Source organism: Balaenoptera acutorostrata, chromosome 13, assembly GCF_949987535.1.
Source record: "Balaenoptera acutorostrata chromosome 13, mBalAcu1.1, whole genome shotgun sequence".
NCBI lineage: Eukaryota > Metazoa > Chordata > Mammalia > Artiodactyla > Balaenopteridae > Balaenoptera > Balaenoptera acutorostrata.
The window spans coordinates 87,632,427-87,651,634 of NC_080076.1; the positions used below are offsets into that span (position 1 = coordinate 87,632,427).

At 55.5% G+C, this 19,208-nt stretch overlaps 1 protein-coding gene across 22 annotated transcripts in view; it reads right to left on the bottom strand.

The window, feature by feature from the left end:
• NCOR2 (nuclear receptor corepressor 2) overlaps positions 1-19,208 on the bottom strand; it is a 225,217-nt gene that overhangs the window by 101,802 nt on the left and 104,207 nt on the right. For all 22 annotated transcript variants that reach the window (XM_057525959.1, XM_057525958.1, XM_057525940.1 and 19 more), the window contains 2 exons: positions 14,318-14,370; positions 3,975-4,041 (listed from right to left, as the gene is read on the bottom strand). In XM_057525959.1, the coding sequence (XP_057381942.1) occupies positions 3,975-4,041; positions 14,318-14,370 (120 nt within the window). The remainder of the gene's footprint in view (positions 1-3,974; positions 4,042-14,317; positions 14,371-19,208) is intronic.

The window sequence follows — 19,208 nt, forward strand, 5'->3', positions numbered from 1 at the left end:
TGAGACCAGGAATTAAATGATTTGCCCTGGTCACCGAGCAGGGCCAGGATTTGAACCCCTCCTACTCCACCAGGTGTTTCAGGATGGAGCTCTACACTTAGGGAAACGATGAGAGATGGGGTGACCAGGAGGTACCCCCAAAACTGAGGAAGACAGCCTCAGGCCGACGGACAGAGCGCAAGGAGGGAAGTGTTAGGGAGGTGGCTGGAGCTGGCTGGCCAGGGGAACGGGCCTCTGTGGTCACCTGGTGACCCGGCGCCCTCCAGACCCCCAGGGAGCCTGCAGCCTCATGCAAAGGCCTTCTGCTGGGCTCAGCGGCCCAGGCACCACAGACTTGGAGAATGTTCCCCTGCTGGCTGTCCTGCGTGTTCAGCGATGCGTGAGGGTGACAAGGTGGAGCTCTCCCAGCCCCTGTCCTGCTGCCTGTAACTCAGGCTGCAGGAGCAAGTCACGGATGCCGGGGCAGGTCAGGAAAAAGCCCAGAAGTGAAAAATAAGAGGTGCAAGGAATATGAGAGGAGTGAGCAAAAGTTGAGCTGTCTCTAAAAAAGAAATAGATAAAAAAGGAAAGTGGGGACAAGCCAGGAGAAAGAAAAAAGGCAGATGATGCTGAAAATATGCCAGTGCCCACTGTAGTGGGTTCAATGGTGACCCCCCCGCAAAAGATATGCCCACATCCTAACCCCCAGGTTAGGGGGTCTGAACCTTTTTTCAGATGCCATTAAGGATCTTGAGATGAGGTCATCCTGGATTAGGGTGACCTCTAGATCCAGTGGCAGGCGTCCGTGTGAGAGAGGAGAGGGGAAAGGCCAGCTGAGGATGCAGGCAGAGACGGGAGTTATGTGGCCACAACTAGGAATTGTCTGGGGCCACCAGGAGCTGGAAGAGGCAGGGAGGAGCTTCCCCGAGCACCTCTGGAGGGAGCACAGCCCTGCCCCCATCTTGATCTCGAACTTCTGGCCTCTAGAGCAGTGAGAGGATACATTTCTGTTGTTTTAAGGCACCTAGTTTGTGGTCATTGGTTACAGCAGCCCCAGGAAATGAAACACCCACCATCCAGGCTGAGCTCAACCCCTGACTAACCCATCCTGTCAGGCCATCAGTCACACACACTACCCCCGCCCCCGCCAGGCACTGCGCTAACCCTTCCTGCAGCCCCACCATGACCCCATTTCACAGAGAGGAAAAGCGAGGCTTAGGGCAAGACGGCTGTCCCAAGATCACTCACAGCGGGTATGGTGGGTAGGGTTTGAATCTGCGCATCTCAGCCTTACAGTGCCCCCCACTTATACCCCCTTCCCCCAACACCACACACACACACACACACACACACACACACACACACACACAATCTGGCTTCTGGGGGCGTGGGGCAGGCGAACTCAGCTTCCCAGGGGACGACAGGGCAGGCCTGGTGGAGGCTCCTGTTGGGGTTGGGTGCCCCTCTGGGGGAACAGCCTCAGCTCTCTGAGCAGAGCAGGAGTGTAGGGCAGCGTGGGCCCCAGGAACCTCTAAGGAGTGAGGGCCCCACAGAAGGGGGGCTGACTGACGTGGGGGCGGGGAGCATGCAGATCTGAGGGGGCCCGTCTTGGCCAAGCGCCCTCCCAGTCCTTGCTGATGACGATGCATGGGGCTTTGGGCTCATTTATATAAGAACAAGAATGAGATCATTCCAGACGCCCTCCCGTCGTCGCAGCTTCTGTGGTTTCGGAATTCGTTTTCACAAGGGCCTCTCTTAAGATGGGCTCAGCTTGGCCACAAAGCCAACCCAGAGTTTCTTAGAAGTCTCCAGTTCCTCTATCTTTAAATAATCCCATTTCCCCTCCATCCCCTCAAGGGACCCCTCCACAAGGAGCCCTGGGAGATTTCCGAACCACTTACACCCACCCAACTCCACCCCCCAGCAGCCACTGGGATCCTTTTAAAATGTAAATCAGATCTCCTTCTTCCAGCCCCAAAGGAACCCCACCCCTGGGCAGTGCTACAGGGGAAAAGCTGTGAATCAGGAAAAGCTGTGAATCTTTAGGTGTGATAAAGAGAGAATTTCCTTCCTCCAGGAAGTGTTCCGGGCGAGGGTCTGGGTGTCTGCACCTACGTTCTAACAGCTCAACACAAAAACATTCATACTTACACACACACACACACACACACACACACACACACACAAAGCGAATATAACCAAGATGGATTCTAGATGGCGGGCTTATAGGTGTTCACTGTTACTCTTCTGTCAAATTTCCTGTATCACTGTCAAATTTTCCAAATAACTAAAAATTCTTAAAGATTTTGTATTCTTTATTAAGAATACATTAAGAATAAGCGTCCAACTGTATTTAGAGTAAAATCTAGACATTCCATTTCCAGGTGACCTGGCGCCCATGATTTTCGACCAGAGCCCCCCACGCATGCCCTGCACTTCAGGCTTGCCTGCTACATGCTGTCTTGTGCCACCCCCCAGGCCGGTTCCTGCCTCAAGGCCCCTGCACTTGCTGCGCCCTCTCCTTGACACTCACACCCCCAGATATTCACATGGGTGGTCCTTTCTGGTCATTCCTCTCTCAGTACCGTGGTAGGATATCCAGGCTGTCCCCGACCCCATCCCTCTGCACGGCACTTATCACTGCGTCTCTTCCACTCAGGCACACAGCAGGTGCTCAGTAAATATTTCTTAACTCGATGAATAAGATGGGATGACCCGTTTCATGAACCCCATCTATCCAGCCAGGTGCCTCTGGTCACCATCCAGTCAATCTGGGAGTCTGAGGAGGTTGGAAAGAAAAGGGAAGCCCACCACTTCTCACCCCGTGGGGCCCTGGGGTCTAGGGTGCCACCCAACCAGCTTCCCAGTCGCCCAGCATCTGAGCCAGAAATGTATCCCTTCTCCAAGGGCCCAGCCGAGGTCTAAGGCCAGAGAAGGGTGGGTTCAGAAACTGGTTCAGAGGGACCCAGGCCCTCAAGGGGTGAAATCAGAGCTTTTGTGAGATGGTCTGAGAATGAGCAGCGCTCTCTCTGGCTCTAGAAGACTCAAACCTGCTGTAGAAATTCAGGTCCCAAAGGAAAACCAGCCTGTCAATGTACTAATATGCAGACTTGAAAAAAAAAGGCATCGAAATGAAGGTGCAACCTGATCAAACCACTCCTGAACTCCACTCAGTGGACTTTGGCAGCTACACAAATTCCTTTACTGTTTAAGCCCGTCTGAGCCAGTGCTTCTTCCTCTCACAGCTGAAAGAATACTAATGGGTAACTCCCCCTCCATCACTCAGCCCTAACCTCACCCAGTGAATCAGTGACGTAAACGCCCACCCTAAACCACAACTAAAGGTGTTCTTTCACATGTGCTCCCCCTGCCTTGGGCATGCCTCCCAGCTGAGACGGCAGAGTGTGCGGTGGGATGCAGGAGTCTGTACCACTTTCTAAGCAAGGGGGGCCTCACTGCTTCTCTGGGCCCGGATTTTCCTGAGCCCGGAATGGGCACAGCGGACTGGGCAAAGCTCATTTCTCAGGGAGCCCCCTGCAGTCACCGCCACCCAGCACACAGCCCACCCCAGTCTTCCACCTCTGCCAACAAACTTCTCTCTTTCTGCCTAAAATAGCCACAGTAGGGCCTCTGACAAGGAACCAATTTTCCCGGCCAACATTTTGCTTTCTCCCCTTCCAGGCTGGAATAGGAGGGGCACAGTTCCCAGCCCCCCCACCCACTCACACCCCAGCTTCCTTGGGGCAGCCGAGCCCTGAGCCCCCAGCTTCACCAAAGCAGCTGCTGTCTTTTCCCATTTCTCTCACTGCCCTTGGCTTTTCTTCACACCCTGGACGCGCAGGAATGAGCTGCAGAACCCAGGGATCCCGGTGGGTGTGGCCTGAGTGGCCTGGACAGTCTCGGCTCTCAAGGAAGCCTGGTCTGAGAGCCTGGTCCGTGGAGGGGAGGGGGCGGCAGAAGAGATTCCAGGGGTGGGGGACGCGGTGATGACTTACCCATTGTTTCCGGGCGTGATTCCTCCTCTTGAAGTACAAGATTAACTTTTTCCGCATCGCCTGGTTTCTAAGGAGGATGGAAACGGCCAACCGGGCAGGTCAGAAATGGAGGCTTTCAGGAATTCCATCCCTTGCTGAAGTTTGCCCCTACTTGCCCCTATTGGCTCCCGGTGAGCTAAGACACATCCGTAGCCCCCCAGGGTGAGCCACGAATTGCCAATGTGTGTCCTTCCCCCGTCACATACAAGGTGTCCCCACACACACCTAGGCTGAGCGTGGTCTGCAGAAAAGAGGGTTCCAAAGGGGGGCGAGGTCTTGTGGCTTCCTGCCCTCCCCGGAGCTGCCATCACCCCTACACGCACCCAGGCTCCCCTCTCCCGTCAGCCACAACTGCCACGGGAAACCGGCCACAGAGAAACTGCCACAGCCTTAGAAACGCAGGCCGGGGAGACCAAGCCCCCGAGACCTGCAGCTGCACAGAGGCAGGGTCTTGGGGTCTGGCCTCTGTGACCCCAAGCCACCTCCAACCAAGCCCCTGCTCTGTCCCCCTGGGGTGGGGGTGACATGGACAAGCCAGCGACAGGCTGGTGGGAGCCAGCGCAGCAGGAAGCCCAGGAAGCACCTGAGGGGTCTCATGCTTCAGCTCAGGGAAGCCAGACCCCTCTCGCCATCAAAGCCCTCAACCAAGGAGGCCACACACAGTACTGCGGGCTCAGAGGGCAGCGGGCGCTTCCCCGGGGAGATGCGGGCTGTTCAGAGAGAAAGAGAGGCAGGCACAGGAGAGAGACACCAAGACCAGGAATGAGGGAGAAGGAACGAGAGCCGAAAGACAGACAGACAGAGCCCCAGAGGAAGGCAGGGAGACAGGGGGAGAGGGAGTGACAGAGAGGTGGATGAGATCAGATCCCAAGTGAGGACAGAGGGAGAGGGACCTGGCAGAGAGAGAGAGAGAGAGAAAAGAGAGACAGAGGGGAACAGGCCGAAAGGCAGAGGAAGACAAGATCCAAAGAAAGAGGGACGATGGATAAACAACAAGCTCCTGCTGTATAGCACAGGGAACGATATTCAATATCCTGTGATAAATCATAATAAATATTTAAAAAGAATGTGTATATATGTATAACTGAATCACTTTGCTGTAGAGCAGTAATTAATACAATGTTGTAAACCAACTATACTTCAAAAAAATAAAAAACAAATTAAGGGGGATGGAGGCCCAGCAGGAGGCAGAGGGAGACTCAGAGAGGCAGACCGATACAGAAAAGGATGGAAGACTCACCCCCAAGCACCCCCTTCCCCTCGGCCCTGTCCCCACAACTTCCAACGCACAGCAGAGTGTAGCAGCTGGGGCCTGCGGGGCCCAGAGACAGGCCCCGGAGAGCCCATCAGGCCCGTGAACTTGCTTGCCCCCCAGCCGGGTGTACAGCAGGATCAACTTTTCTGGGGAGGGGTCCCCCGACTTGCTCGTATTCTCAGCCGCATCCAAACTCTTACCAAAAGCTTACAAACTGATGACTGGGAGCCCCGCCCCGTCCAGCCTCCAGGAGGTGTGGTACCTGTGGGCCACCAGGACCCCAACCTCAGGAAAAAGACAAAGAGGAGGGCACTCCAGGCCCTGATGGACGAGGAAGCTCCCCCAACACACGCCTCCCTGGGGCTGAAGGGCCTGAAACCAACCTGCCCTGGGGACCCCATGGGGAGTCACTCTCTGCTGCCTCATGCCCCTCAAACAGACACCACCGCCTCAGAGACCCACCTCCCAGCGGCTGCCGGGGTCCGCCAACACACCTCATCCCCAGGTGGACCAGGGTACCCAGGCCTTGCAGTGATTTCCAGCAGGAGGTCGGCATCCCCACTACCTGGTCTCAAGTCTGAGATGCTGATGGGCCTGCATGGTCCCTCTTCACCTGTGGACCCCAGCCAAGCTCAGCCCTGTCTCCACCCATCTCCAGACAAGGAAAGGCCACGCCCACTTCCAGGAGGGTCAGTGAGGGGACCCTCGGCTCCCTGGGTCATTCTGGTCTCGCCTCCCAGCGGCCAGGCCTCTCCATCCCCAGCAGGACAGGCACTGGGGGTCCTCAGTCACACAGGCTGAGACCACAACCCCTCATTCCACAGCAAGGTGTCTCTGAACAAATCTCAGATGGTCTCAGCCTCAGTTTCCTCATCTGAATAATGGGAGCAGTAGCATTGTGCTTTCATCTCCTCAGTCATTCAGCAAATGTTTACTGAGCACCTGTTATGCGCTGGGCACTGTTTTGGGCCCTGGGGACATAGAGGTGAGCAAGACGAAGTCCCCGGATCTCATGGAGGTGACACTTAGAGGGGCCACACTGACAATAAGCAAGATAATCAAGATAATCCTGGAGTCAGGAACTTACATTGAGGGTGGGGTAGTGACTGGGGGAGGGGAGGGTGTAGCTATTTTAGATTCAGGGGTGCAGAAAAGTCTCTCAGAGATGGCTGCGAGCTGATATGTTGATCACCAGGAGGACCCAGCTGTGGGGCGATCCAGAGGGAGATGCACTCCTGGCAGAGGACACTGGGAGTGCAAAGGCCCTAAGGTGGGAACAAACTCAAGAGCGTTTGAGGAACAGACAGAAGACCCATGTGGCTGGAGAGTGTTGGGCAGGGACAGAGGGGAGGAACAGGGAGGAGGAGGAGAGCTGAGAGGTTGGCAGGGCCGGCTGTACGGGGCCTTGTGGGTTGGGGCACAGGAGCGGGTTTGGACTTGAAGACGGCAGCTGAGAAGGCCAAGCAGGAATGACAGCCCAGAGCAATGAGCCCACTAGCACCGAGGTCTTGGTCTCTAACACCATTCTCCAATAAAAGGAGCCATTTCTCAGGACCTCCCTGGCAGTCTGGTGGTTAAGACTCCGTGCTTCCAACACAGGCAGCGCGGGTTCGATCCCTGGTCGGGGAACTAGGATCCCGTATGCTGCACGGACAAAGGAACACAAAAAAAAGAGCCATTTCTCCCTGGAGGAATGGCTGCATCCAGAGCTGCGGCAGGAAATATACAAGATGAGCCCAGAACATTTTTAAGTAAAGAAAGATTCCGACGGCCAAAGCTGGAACAATTTGAGAGGCAAAATAAATAACGCTAGTACTAGATTATAGCCCGAAGAATAAAATAAATAACCACGCATCCACATGGATATAAATAAACGATTGAATAAATAAATAAAGGAGGGAGAAGGGACAAATGTTCCTTACAGAATTCCAATTAATAAACGTAGAAGGACTGAGGGAAGTTGAAAATCACAATCAGATACCACGGTGCTAATTACTGCAGGCTAGACCTTTGCATGAACGTTAAATCAGTTGGCAAAACTTTGAGGAGAGACAGGAAATTTGCATAGCCTTGAAGCATTTCCCCCAAATATTTACTAATCATTGTGGCAGTTTAACTTGTGTCCACGAATTCTTTGATATTCCCCCTCCAGGAGGTGTAGCTGGACTCCCCTCCCCTTGACAGTAGGCTGGATGGTGACTTGCTTCTAAAGCACAGAGTAGGGGCAGGAAAGAGAGCAACTCAACGGTGGAGACATGGCTAACACCTCCCTGAGCAAGGGGGCAAGGTCAACACCACCTGCAGTGACATAAACACCTCCAGTCAGCGGTGTCGGATGCTCCCGATATATCATGATGGGAAGGGCACTCCCTCACCTCTGTGGGACTCTTCCCCCAAACCCACAAGCCCAGCAGCCTCCTGAGAAAATATCAGACACACCCAAATTGTGGGACATTCTGCAGAATCCCTGACCAGTCCTCTTCAAAAGTGTCAGGGTCAGGAAAATCGAGGAAGACTGAGAAATTATCACAGAGTGGAGACCAAGGGGACATGAGGACGAAATGCAGAGCAGGAACCTGGATCAGATCTTGGACCAGAAAAAGGACATTAGTGGGAAAATTGGGAAAATCCAAAGGAAGTCTGTGGTTTAGCTAATAGGACTGTACCGCTGTCCCTTTCGTAGTTTTGATAAATGTACCTTGTTCGTGTCACATGTTCGCATTGGGGGATGCTGGGTGGAGGGTATACGGGGAATTCTTAGTACGGTCCATGGGTTCCACGTCCCCAGATACGGGGCCGACTGCACTGGGCCATTTTATATGAGGAACTTGAGCATCGCGGATTTTGGTATCCACGGGGTTCCTGCAACCAACCCCCCTCACTGTACTACCTTGGCAACTCTTCTGTAAATCTAGCTATTTTAAAATAAAGACTTAGAAAAAAAAAAAAGAGGGACAAGACCTATGTTGAAATGCCATAGTGAGATCAAAGACAATTTACTTTAGAGCTTGCAGGGGGCTTGGTGGATGTTATGAATTGAAATGTGTCCCCCCCCCAAAAAGATGTTGGGGTCCTGACCCTCCACCCCCCAATACCTTAGAATGTGGATCAGGAAATCAGGTCATTACAGAGGTCATCAAGTTAGCATGAGGTCAACAGGGTGGCCCTGATCCCATATGACTGGTGTCCTTACAAAAAGGAGAAATTTGGACAGAGAGGCAGATACACACAGAGGGAAAGATGACATGAAAAGACACAGTGAGAAGGTCACATGAAGACGGAGGATTGGAGTGAAGTGTCTACAGGCCAAGGATCGCCAAGGAAGCCAGCAAACACCAGAAGCTGGAAGACACACGGAAGGATCCTCCCCTAGCGTCTGCAAGAGATCAAGGCCCTGCCGATACCTGGATTCCCGACTTCTGGCCTCCAGAGCTGAGAGAAAATGAACTGCTCTAGTTTTTAGGCACCCAGGTTGTTGTGACAGGTTCTGGCAGCCCGAGGAACCTTGCACAGCCTGTAACAGCTTCAACAAGCACGGTGCCGTGGCTTCGAGCTGAAGAGGCCTCGGTGAGAACAAAGACTCGTGGGGGCAGAGGTGATGCACGGAGCCGCCTCTGTTCCCCGCGGCTACCAGAGGGCACGAATTCTCCCTTGCTGATCCGGGTTTCCTTCCAAAGCAAGCACCGTGACTGGCACCCAGAAGCATCCGCTTACTGCCAAAGAGGACAAATGTCAAGTCCACAGGTTGCAAACGGGCGCAGTCCACCAAGTGGAGCCAGCTCGTGACACTGTTGTGTTTGGACTGCGGTGCTTTCTAAAAAATCTGAATTTGTTGCCAGTATTGAAAACCAGAAGCTGCTGCATAAAAAGCTCAACATAAAGCTTCTCTTTAAAAAAAAAAATCAGGCAGCCTGGCCACGCTCCCTCGTGGCTGCAGACAGGGAACTAAGAACTAACTGCCCCTTTAAAAGCATGAGGAGCTCACCACTCACCCCAGTCCTCACCACTCCCTACCGCCTCCCACCAGCCCTTTCCCCTCTAACTTTGTTCCCGCCCTGGAGGCATGCATCTGGGTGGTTCGCAAGCCCCTAGACATCTGGTTTGGGGTGACCACTTGTCCAACATTCTTCTGGCAAACACTTTTTGAGTGTTTATTTTGTTCCAAGAAGTGTTTAGGTATTGCAGCTGCTAACGGCATACTGCAGACAAATCTTCTCTGCTGAGATTTTGTCCAAAAATAGGGAACAGAGTCCAGAGGGCTCTGGAAGGACCGACAGACCAGCAATGTGATGAGTTTGCCGGTGGAAGCATTTATAGGGTGCAAAGGATATCTCAATCTCCTGGAGAAGTCAGGGTTTAAAAAAGCACAGCCTGTCAAGAAATATAGGCCTTGTCGGCTGACACTGGACTAGGGGGAGAAACGGGAACCAGGAAGGAGGAAAAAGGAGATGGAAAGTCTGTGGACGTTCGAGGAGAGTCTGGCCAGGCCCTGGGTGGGACTGGCCCTGGGGTCTATGGAGTTCTGAAAAAGGAAAGTGTGGGAGCAATCAGGGGAGGCTTCCTGGAGGAGGAGAGGTTTGAGATGACGCTTGGGAGAAGTAAAGGAATGGGGTGGGCAGAGGGAAATGAGAATACTGGGTCCCAGGGGAGTAAGGGTGACAGTGAATTTGGAGGGAGTCAGGAGGGGCGTTCAGGGAGAGCCAGACCCCTGACTGCGGGGAAAGCAGCCCATGCAGGGCCCTGAATCCCTTGGGAAAAGCCTGTCAGACTTGGGTGACTGATGGTCCAAAACATGCTTACTAGGGGCCAAGCACTTTTCCTACACAAAATGACTCCAAGGAGACCAACTTACTGACAAGCTAAGTGATGTGACTTGCCCGAGGTCACCGGGCTAGCGAGGGGCAGAGTCCGGACTGCAGACCCAGGAGAGGAAAGCAGGGTGGGTGCACAGATTGGGCTGGTCTAGGAGTTCGGCTGTGTGGCCCTGGGGAAGTTACTTAACATCTCTGAACCTCCAGAGCAAGACCACAAGGACCTGTCAACAGTAACCTGGGTCCTGAGCACCCTTTCCACCTGCACGGCCCCAGGGCATCAGCCAGCCCTCAATAAGGGCTGAGGAGGGGAAAAATCAGTCTGAAGACAAGAAAATCGGGAAGGAAGAGCTACCAGGAGCTAGCAGGCTTCCAGGCCCCGAAGGGAGGAGAGGACACCAGGTGAAGGGGTGCCCACAGCAGAACACACAGGAGGCTCAACCGTCACCACTGCATCGATCCCACGCCCTTTCACCGAATCACCTGTGGGCTCCCCAACCCAGTGAACTCAGCTCCGAGCTCTCCCGGAGCCCAACCCAGTGAACTCAGCTCCGAGCTCTCCCGGAGCCCAAGCCAGTGAACTCAGCTCCGAGCTCTCCCGGCAGGTCCGGCCTGCAGAGCGGCGGGACAGCCCCTCCACGGAGCACGGGCTGGTGTGGCTCTGGGGTTGCCCCCCCACCCCACCTCCTACCCTTTCCCCTGCTTCCCAAAGCCTGGGAGGTCTGAGGAGTCACTCCCGAGGCCTGGGGCTAAGACCCCACAGCGAGTCACCCGCCTCCCCGCTCCCCGACCCCGCCGGGAGCAGGGGTGGCCATCCCCACACCTCCCGAAGAGGCAGGTGGCAGAGGACAGCAGTGGAGGTGGGTACAGGTGACTTCAACACATCCGCAATTGCCAGTGCAGCAGGAAGTCAAGCGTGAAATTAACTTTAACTCACGGGCCCCAGCGCGCAAACACAGAGAAATTAAAGTGACAGGGCAAGGTCCCTTGGGGAGGGGATAACCTTCCACCTGGCGGCAATTACAGCAGCCGGAGAGAGGCTGGGAGGCCCGGCTGGGGTGAGCTGGTGAAGCCCTGCACCCTGTGAAGCAGCCCCAGCCTGATCTTACTGTCCTTATCAAGCTGTCTTTCTATCACAGGCGTATTTATTTATTGCCTGTCTGCACCACCAGAATGGCAGGCCTCATCCACTGCTGTCTCCCCAGGGCCCAAACAGCGGCTGGCACAGAGCAGGTGCTCATAAATATTTGAATATTTGAATGAATGACTGAGGGATAACTCTTGGTCTCTGTTGACAAAGTAAAAAGAACAAAAATCACAGAACACTTCCTACACGCCTGACACCGAGCTCGGCACCTTCAGGAATAGTAATTCATTGAATCTTCAGCAACCCATTTCACAGATGGGGCAACCAAGGCACTGGTAGTAAGGAATGGCCACATGAGCCAGGTGCTTGGGGCTCTCAACATGCCCCTGGCCCATCAGCTCCCCAAAATTCCAATCAAATCACTTCTCAGCATAAACGTCATCGTTGGCCTCCCTTCGCACAGATAATAAAACCCAGCTCCTCACCAGCTCTGGGTGATCTGGCTAGCACCTTCCTCTCCCTCACCTACCCCCTCGGGACATACCCGCCTGCTCTGTCCAGCCCCAGGGCCTTTGCACTGCCTCTTCTACCTGCCTGGGGGCCCTACACTCCAGCTTCTGCACAGTCCCCGAATGTTCCCTCAACTGTTAGGTCCTGCCCTGATCTCCCTGGCTAAAGTCCCCCCCTTACTTTCTCTCCCATCACCCTGTTTGCCATCTTCACAGCATTTTTTAAAGTAAATGACTGCACTGACTTAATGATGACCACACTGAAATTAAAATTACAGAAGTGATTATGATTTCAGAGGCAAACTATGAAAAAAAATTAAAGTTCTAAGAAGAAATCAGTTCAAATAACTTGCTTACAGATACATTTTTCTAACATAAAGCTGACCACTTAGAACAGGAAAAATCTTAAAATTATTTACCTCTATGTTTCAAACTTAAACATCTGTTCATCTGTGACTTAGATTTGGAACAAATTTCACTAGGCGGTTACTTACATAGCCAAAATGTACTCTAGTAGACCAGAGCCATCCCCTGATGAAGATTATGGGATATAAAAATAGGGCATTGGTTCAATAAGCTTATAGTTGTATTCTACTTAGAGATGTAGCAGTATCTTGTTTGCTAGTATTATTTGTATGGATACCTTTTTCCTTTGTTGTTTGGATTCTATAGCTGTTTTTATAACCTGAAATCATCCACATTATTCGGCTTAAAATATTACTCATTTTCAGTTTGGTGAAAAAACTTATGTAAAAGTTTCAGTGTAATAATATTGCTATCAAAATTGTTATGCTGAAAGGAAAAATAAAAGTAGGTATATCAAAGCATAAAGAGCTTAAGATAGCTATGTGACCCCAGTATTTTTTATTAGCTGATGTTTCCTTATTCACTTATGAACTCACTTGCTTTCTGTCTCCCCTGCTAGATAAAACTTAATGAAAGTATGGGTAACTTTGTCTTGTTCACAGCTGAATCCCCAGGTCCCTAGAACAGGGCCTGGCACAGAGTAAGTGTAATAAATGTGTATTGAACGAATGAATGTTCCCAGCAGGTTTGCCCAGATGAGAACACCTCACCCCCATCCCGTAAACCAGCTGTGACAGGCCCGAAAGGCCCCCTTGTCCTCACCCAACATCCATCTGGGCCTCCCCCACCCCCAGCAGTTGTCCCCACGGTGAGGCAGGTCCCAGGAAGCTTATAAAGGACTAGGGTGGCCTGATTGGAAAATGAACCATGTAAAGTTGAGAGGGATTTGGTACCTGAGCAGCGAACACACTCTAAGGCCAGACAAAAGCACAGGCCACATTGGACACAGAAAGCCTGGCACTACACCAGGGCTCCCAGTACAGGACACTCCGCAGCCCCTGCCAGCCACAGGCTGAGTGACGGCCGGCAATACAGCTGAGGAAGCATCCTCGGCAGGTGCTCTCGAGCCCAAATGGGCCAAGGACCTTGCTGGCAACACGGGATTTTCTAGGTTGCTCCATCAGCGACTCGGGGGTGGGTGGCCGTGTTGGTCACCAGAGCCTAGACTAGTCACTCGAGTCCAGAAACTACAACAGAAGGGACCCCCACAACAACTAGTCCAGCGCCAGCGGAGCTTGAAAACCATCGGGAGGTTTGCATGCCTCCAGGGATGGGGAGCTCACTGTTGCGCGTACACCCTGCAATTCCACCCCAAGGAAGTTCAGACAGTCACACCAAACTGGACTGCCCACTGGACCAGCTAAGCACCGCCCTCCTGAGGTCACACAAAAATGAACCTGGAACAGCTCGATGACCGTGATCCCAAAGGGTCTGCCTCTAAGCTAACAGTCCTGGAGTGCTCGCCGCCACGTGTCCCTCCAGGGGCAAGACCCCTTTTAGCTTTTGGGCTCCTGGATAACAACATGGGGTAGTACCCCCTCCTCAGCCACAGCATCCGCTGTGCTCCCACTAATGCATCCCAAGAAAAATGCCAGCCCCTGCCGGCAGCCACACCCCCAATACCTGGCTCCCAGCTTGAGCACATAAAGTCGCTGGTCTCCAGCACAGTCCGGCTGTCCCTGCTCTGCCAGCTCGGCCCACACCAACTGTGGGGGGCACTTCACTGGTATGCTTTCGCTTCTAGCATCCATCTGGGAAAAGGCCCTGTCACTGGGATACGTCACATTGGCCACTCCAAAGCCTCTGGGTCTGGATTAGTGCTCCCAGCTGCTCCACGCTGGGCTGTGCCACAGATGGACACCTTGTGCAGACCACAGGACAGTCCCGAACATGCTTACATCAGAGGCCAAACCATGGGCCCCTGCTTGCTCCACGGCCGGCCCCGTCACCTTGAGCTCGCTCTCCTCCGCCCGGCAACTTCCCCCTGCTCAAACAGCCCTCCTCCTCTGTCTCTCCACAGCTGTGCATGCAGCTCGCCCACCCTCCCCGACCCAAGGTCTGTTTCCCAAAGCTTCACGGGCCCACCCCCTCTGCCCCTCCCCTGGCCTCGCAGGCCTCTCCATCCTAGGCCCAGAACTCTTGCCCAGATTGCCCCCTTCCATCCCCTCCTCCAGCACCTGGCCCTGGCTGGGAGCCCGCTGGGAACTGAGAACCCACATCCCACCCTAGGCCCCCCACGCCGCTGTGCATCTGCACGGCTGCCCACAGGTACTCACATTTTGATGTTCTCATGATACTGCCTGGTGTCGGAGGGCTGGTTGTACAATGGCTGCAAGGAAAGAGACAGGGAGGTGCGTCGGAGCCGGGCCTGGGCTGTGGGCAGCCGGTGCGAGCTGGGCCGGCTACCACCCCACTGCAGAGCCCTGGGGACCCCCGGCCGCAGCGCCCCAGGCCCTGGCACCAGGGAGCCGTCCACTGGTGTGAGAACCAGCTGCCGGCAGGCATGAAACGGAACACGGGGACCCAGCCCTCAGCCCCGGCCAGGAACAGGCTGTAACGCTCTGGGCACAGCTGTGGGTACCATGAGCCCTCACCGCAGTGGCTGCCATGGCTGCTCTGCAGGGCACGGGGCACGGCTGGCCTGAGCGCCCAGGGACAAGCACACACATCCCGGGGAAGCTGAGATCAGCAATGGTCTTGAACGGGGAAGAGTGCCAAAGCACCGTGAGATGCCCCGTCACCACCGCTGACCGGCAGAAGACAAAACAGCCAAATAGTGCCAGGGGTTGGTGAAGACGTGAGGAGACTGGAAGGCGTGCACATGGCCGATAGAAACGTACACAGGTACACGTGCCCCGGAGATGTGAAAGGATGAAGATGGGTGTGCCCTACGACCCCCTTCCCCTCCCGCGGAAGCCCTGGAAGCGGTCGGGCACTGTGTCCCGCCAGGAGATGGACGCCGGAACGCCCGGACCGCATTGTTCATAACAGCAACGCATCAGAAGCAAGTTAAGTGTCCACCTTCAGAAAGAGGAAGAAATAAGTCAGGACGTGTTTACACCTCGAAGACTACACAGCAGTGAGAAATGAATGAACTGGGCCCACATACAGCAACAAATCTGCAAATGAGAAGGAGGAAGTTGCTGCAGTGTCTGCGATGGGGCAAGAGCTGAGCTCGATGTCGTGTTATCTCCCGGCTGGATGGCAGCGCTGCAGTTAGGGGCTAACCCCGGGGTTCGCATCACGGCTCTGCCACTTTCCAGCTGTGTGTCTCTGGGTGAGCTACTTAAGCCATCTGTGCCCCAGGTTTTCATCTGTAAATGGGGTTAAACTCAGAGAGTTGTTGTGAAGATCAAAGGAGGTAATGCGTGCAAAGCCCTCAGCCCAGCGCCTGGCAGACTGAGAGCTCCAAGAAGTATCAGGGTCATTATCACTATCAGGGTGCAGTGACTGCATTCACGGAAGCAATTTTTCCTGCCCTGCTCCCCCGTACCCCCTCACGCCCTTGCTTCGGCCAATGGGACAGATGCAAACTTCATGAAAGCAGACGAGGCCTTTCTGCTCTTTCTTCCGCTCTTGTTCGCCTGCCCCCACCAGCCCCCGTCAAGAGACCAAGTGTAGCCTGGCAGAGAGCTGCATGGAGGACAGCAGCACCATCCCAGCCAAAACCGCAAGCTGCCAGCTGACCTCCCAGCTGCCCACAGATGTGAGTGAGCTGAGCCCAGTCGAGAGAAATTGCTCAGCTGACTTCTACACTCATGGGAAACAGCAAAAGGTTGTTGTTTCAAACCACTGTATTTGGGGCTGGTTTGTTACACAGCAGTCGCTGACTGATACAATTACCATCCCCATTTTACAGGTGAGAAAATCTAGTCCCTGAGAGGTTAAAACATTTGCCTCTGGCTGGTAAGAGATGAGCTGGTACTAGCATCCCGCCTCTCAGCTCCAGCCCTGGAGGAAGGGGTTTGCCCTTTCTCTGCTTGCTCCCTTCTCTGCGTGCCCCCCTCTTTATGTCTCTGTGTGTCTCTTTTTGTGTTGCCCTCTCTTCCCTTCCCTCTCCCCTCCTTCCCTCTCTCTGTCTCACACACCCACACAGGTAGCAGGAGCCTCCCAGACAGCCATGGATGACTGTGGTACAAAAACCAGGTACAGAGTGTGATGGGTCAGGCCGGGCAGGTGAAGATGGAGACGTGGTGTCCTGAAGCCTCAGGGCAGGGCCCCGGGGTGAGGGAAGAGGGCACGTCAGGCCCCACCCTTGAACCTCTCCCTGAGCCTGGGCCTGAATACACCTCCTGACACCATCCCAGCCGATGGGGACCACCCACAAGCAGCACGGCCACAGGTCCAACCTGCCGTGTCCCCAGGGACAGGCCTCCTGCCCTCTGTGGACAGGGCGGGGTCCTCAAGGAGGGGCCTCTGCTGCCCTGGGAATCGCAGGCGGCCTTGGCTGAGGACAATGGCACCTCTCTCCCGGTGTCCCCCAGGTTCCCTCCGTGACAATTCACCATTACTCAGGCAACTGCAGGCCCCAAGTCCAGCTACTCCCCCTGGGATGGAGATGTCGCCCCATGGCTAGCACAGGCCATGTCCCGCCACACTGGGTCAGCTGCCCTTCCAAGGTGCTTGGCTCAAAATGGGGAGGTTTCCCCACCCCCACTCTGGGTGTCTGAACAGGAAGGCAACAGGAGAGACCACCGTCAGACTCACTGCAAAACTTCCCAACCAGAGAGGGGCACGACATTACTGCACATCGTGGAGAGCCCACATCTCAGGACAGCAAGGAGCCCTACAAAGGTGCCTGTGCTGAATTCCAGGGCATCAAATGCCCGTGTTTAACCCCAGGTGACTCTGCGTCCGGTCCTTTACGTTCCTCACAAGCCAATAAAACACAGGCCGGACGGGAATGAGTATGGCTTAAAGGCTCAGTTTCCAGGAACAGATGGGCCCCAATTTCACTAGCTGTGTGACCCTGGACACATGCCTTCAACACTCCAGGACTCGGTTTTCTCATATGGAAAACGGGTGTAGAGCAAATAGGACCTACCTCACTGGGCTTTCGAGTAGCCCAGGAAATGTCAGACTTGGTGACTCAACTGTTTTTTTTTTTTGCTTTTAAAGATGGCAAAGTCTCCACGGTCTACGGAGGCCAGGAGAGGCTGAAGGACCACATAGAGAGACCCCGGGTGCCAGTGATGGGCGAGGGGCGGGGGGGGGTGGGGGGCGGCCTGTTTCTACAAAATGGGATGGGCCAGAAAAGGGGAGACTGGCTTCTGGGAGGCCAGAGGGGTCCCAGCCCACCTCTGACCCGCCAAACTCGCAGGGGAAGGAATCACTTTCACCCTCCAGCCCTGCTGGGTAAGAAGAGGACACAGCACCCTGCCCCTCCAGGTGGCCTTCAGCAAAAGGCCAGGAAGAAGTCAGAGAACACTGTGGGGTGCGCTGCCTCTGACCAGAGGGGCTGTCCCCCAAGGAGGCACTCGCTGGGCATTCTTTGAGGTACACTGAGACCTGGGCGGGAAGGGAAGGCTCTGGGCCCAGGGCAGCCTCGGCTGGCTGGCTGTTGCCATGGTGACGGGCTGCCGCCTTGGAAGACCTGTGAGTGGGTCGGGGGTGAGGAAGGATCATGACACCTCCTTGGCTGGTGCACCGCTGAGGGGAGGGCAGGGCCAGAGGGGGTCCCCCCTAACGCCCCTCCTCGCCACCTGCAGGCGGGGGGATGCACAAGGCCAGGCAAGGCCTCCTTCTGTCCCAGGAGGCATGTCCCCAGTTAGCGGCCACGCGGCCACCTTGGCCTTCACACCCACAGCAGCTTTCTCTGCCACCTCCCAGGTTGCCAGCCCCCGCCAAGGGGACACGAGACCTAAGAGGGAAAGTCCCTGCCGCGGACCCCAGAGGAGCGAGGCTGGGGGGCCTAGGGTACCAGCAGGAAGGCCCGCCCCCTGCACGCCTCCATTTCCTCCTCTAGAAACGGGGGCGCAGCCAAATAATCGGAGGGAGAAAGAGAGCACAAAGGGGAGGATATGCCAGGCCGCAGGGCCCCAGACAGAAATGACTAAGAGAGAGGCGCTGGCTCTCGGGGAGAAGGAAGGGGGGTCCCCTCCAGACCTGACGGCAGGCAGCCGGCGGGGGGCCGAGAAGAGGCAGGTGGCCGAGCTGCTAGAAACGGAGTGTCTGCGCTGGCCCTGAGCCCTCTGGTGACACCGCGTTCTTAAAATAACACCTCTGAACAGGAAGGAAACCAGTACTCAAAGCGGCAGGGCGAGGAGGCGGGGCGATGGGGCTGCCCACAGCCTCACCCCCGCTGCCCGCTCCGGGCCAGGCCTGGTCCCCAGGGCGCAGAGATGGAGGGCCGAGCCGCGCAGAGCCCTGCCTGGAGCCGTCCGCGCTGTTCATCGTCTTCCTCTCCCGCGCAGGTTTCTCCTGGGCCCAGGCCTCCCGACCAGGGAGGTCACGGAGCGCTCGTCACTGTCTTCCTCGGCTGACTGTTCCCTGGGCTGCAGATGCGAGAGACCTCCAGGGAGCTGGATTCCCCGGGGTGCAGCCCCGTGACCCGAGACCCGGGGTGAGCAGCACCAGGCCCTTCCTCCTGGCCTGAGCTCGGACTCCTGGGTGGCACGAAGCAGGCCCTGCCGAGGGGGCGCCTCAGAGCTGCCTCTGCTTGGAGGACGCCTCTGGTCACTCGGGCCTTGTGGTAACCAAGAGAGAGGGCAGACCGGTGCAGAGTGGTCAGCCACAACCCCGTGGGCTCGGCACACCTCCCCGCTTCATCGCGTGCTGTGTGACCCTGGGCCAGGCCCTGCCCTCTCTGAGGCTCACCTAGAAAATGGACGGTGACACTTCCACGAGGCCTGACACACAGCAGGTGCCCTGTCGATGTGAGGCCCCTCTCCAGCCCCACTGAAGGCCACCAAGCCAAGAGCCTACCGACTTCCAGAGCGCTCCGGTGACAGGCCCACAGCCCCACCAGACCTCGCCTCCTGTGCCACCAGCCTCGGGGAAGCCTCTACTTGGAGACCACCAGGCAGAGGACAGCCTCCTCACCCCCGGAGACCCAGGAAAGAACCACTGAAATTGTGAGCCCAGCAGACGCCCTGCTGCTCTCAGCGGCTCCCTTCACACTCCAACCCCCTACTCAGGAGCGTCCAGGACTCATTAGGTCAGGAAAGG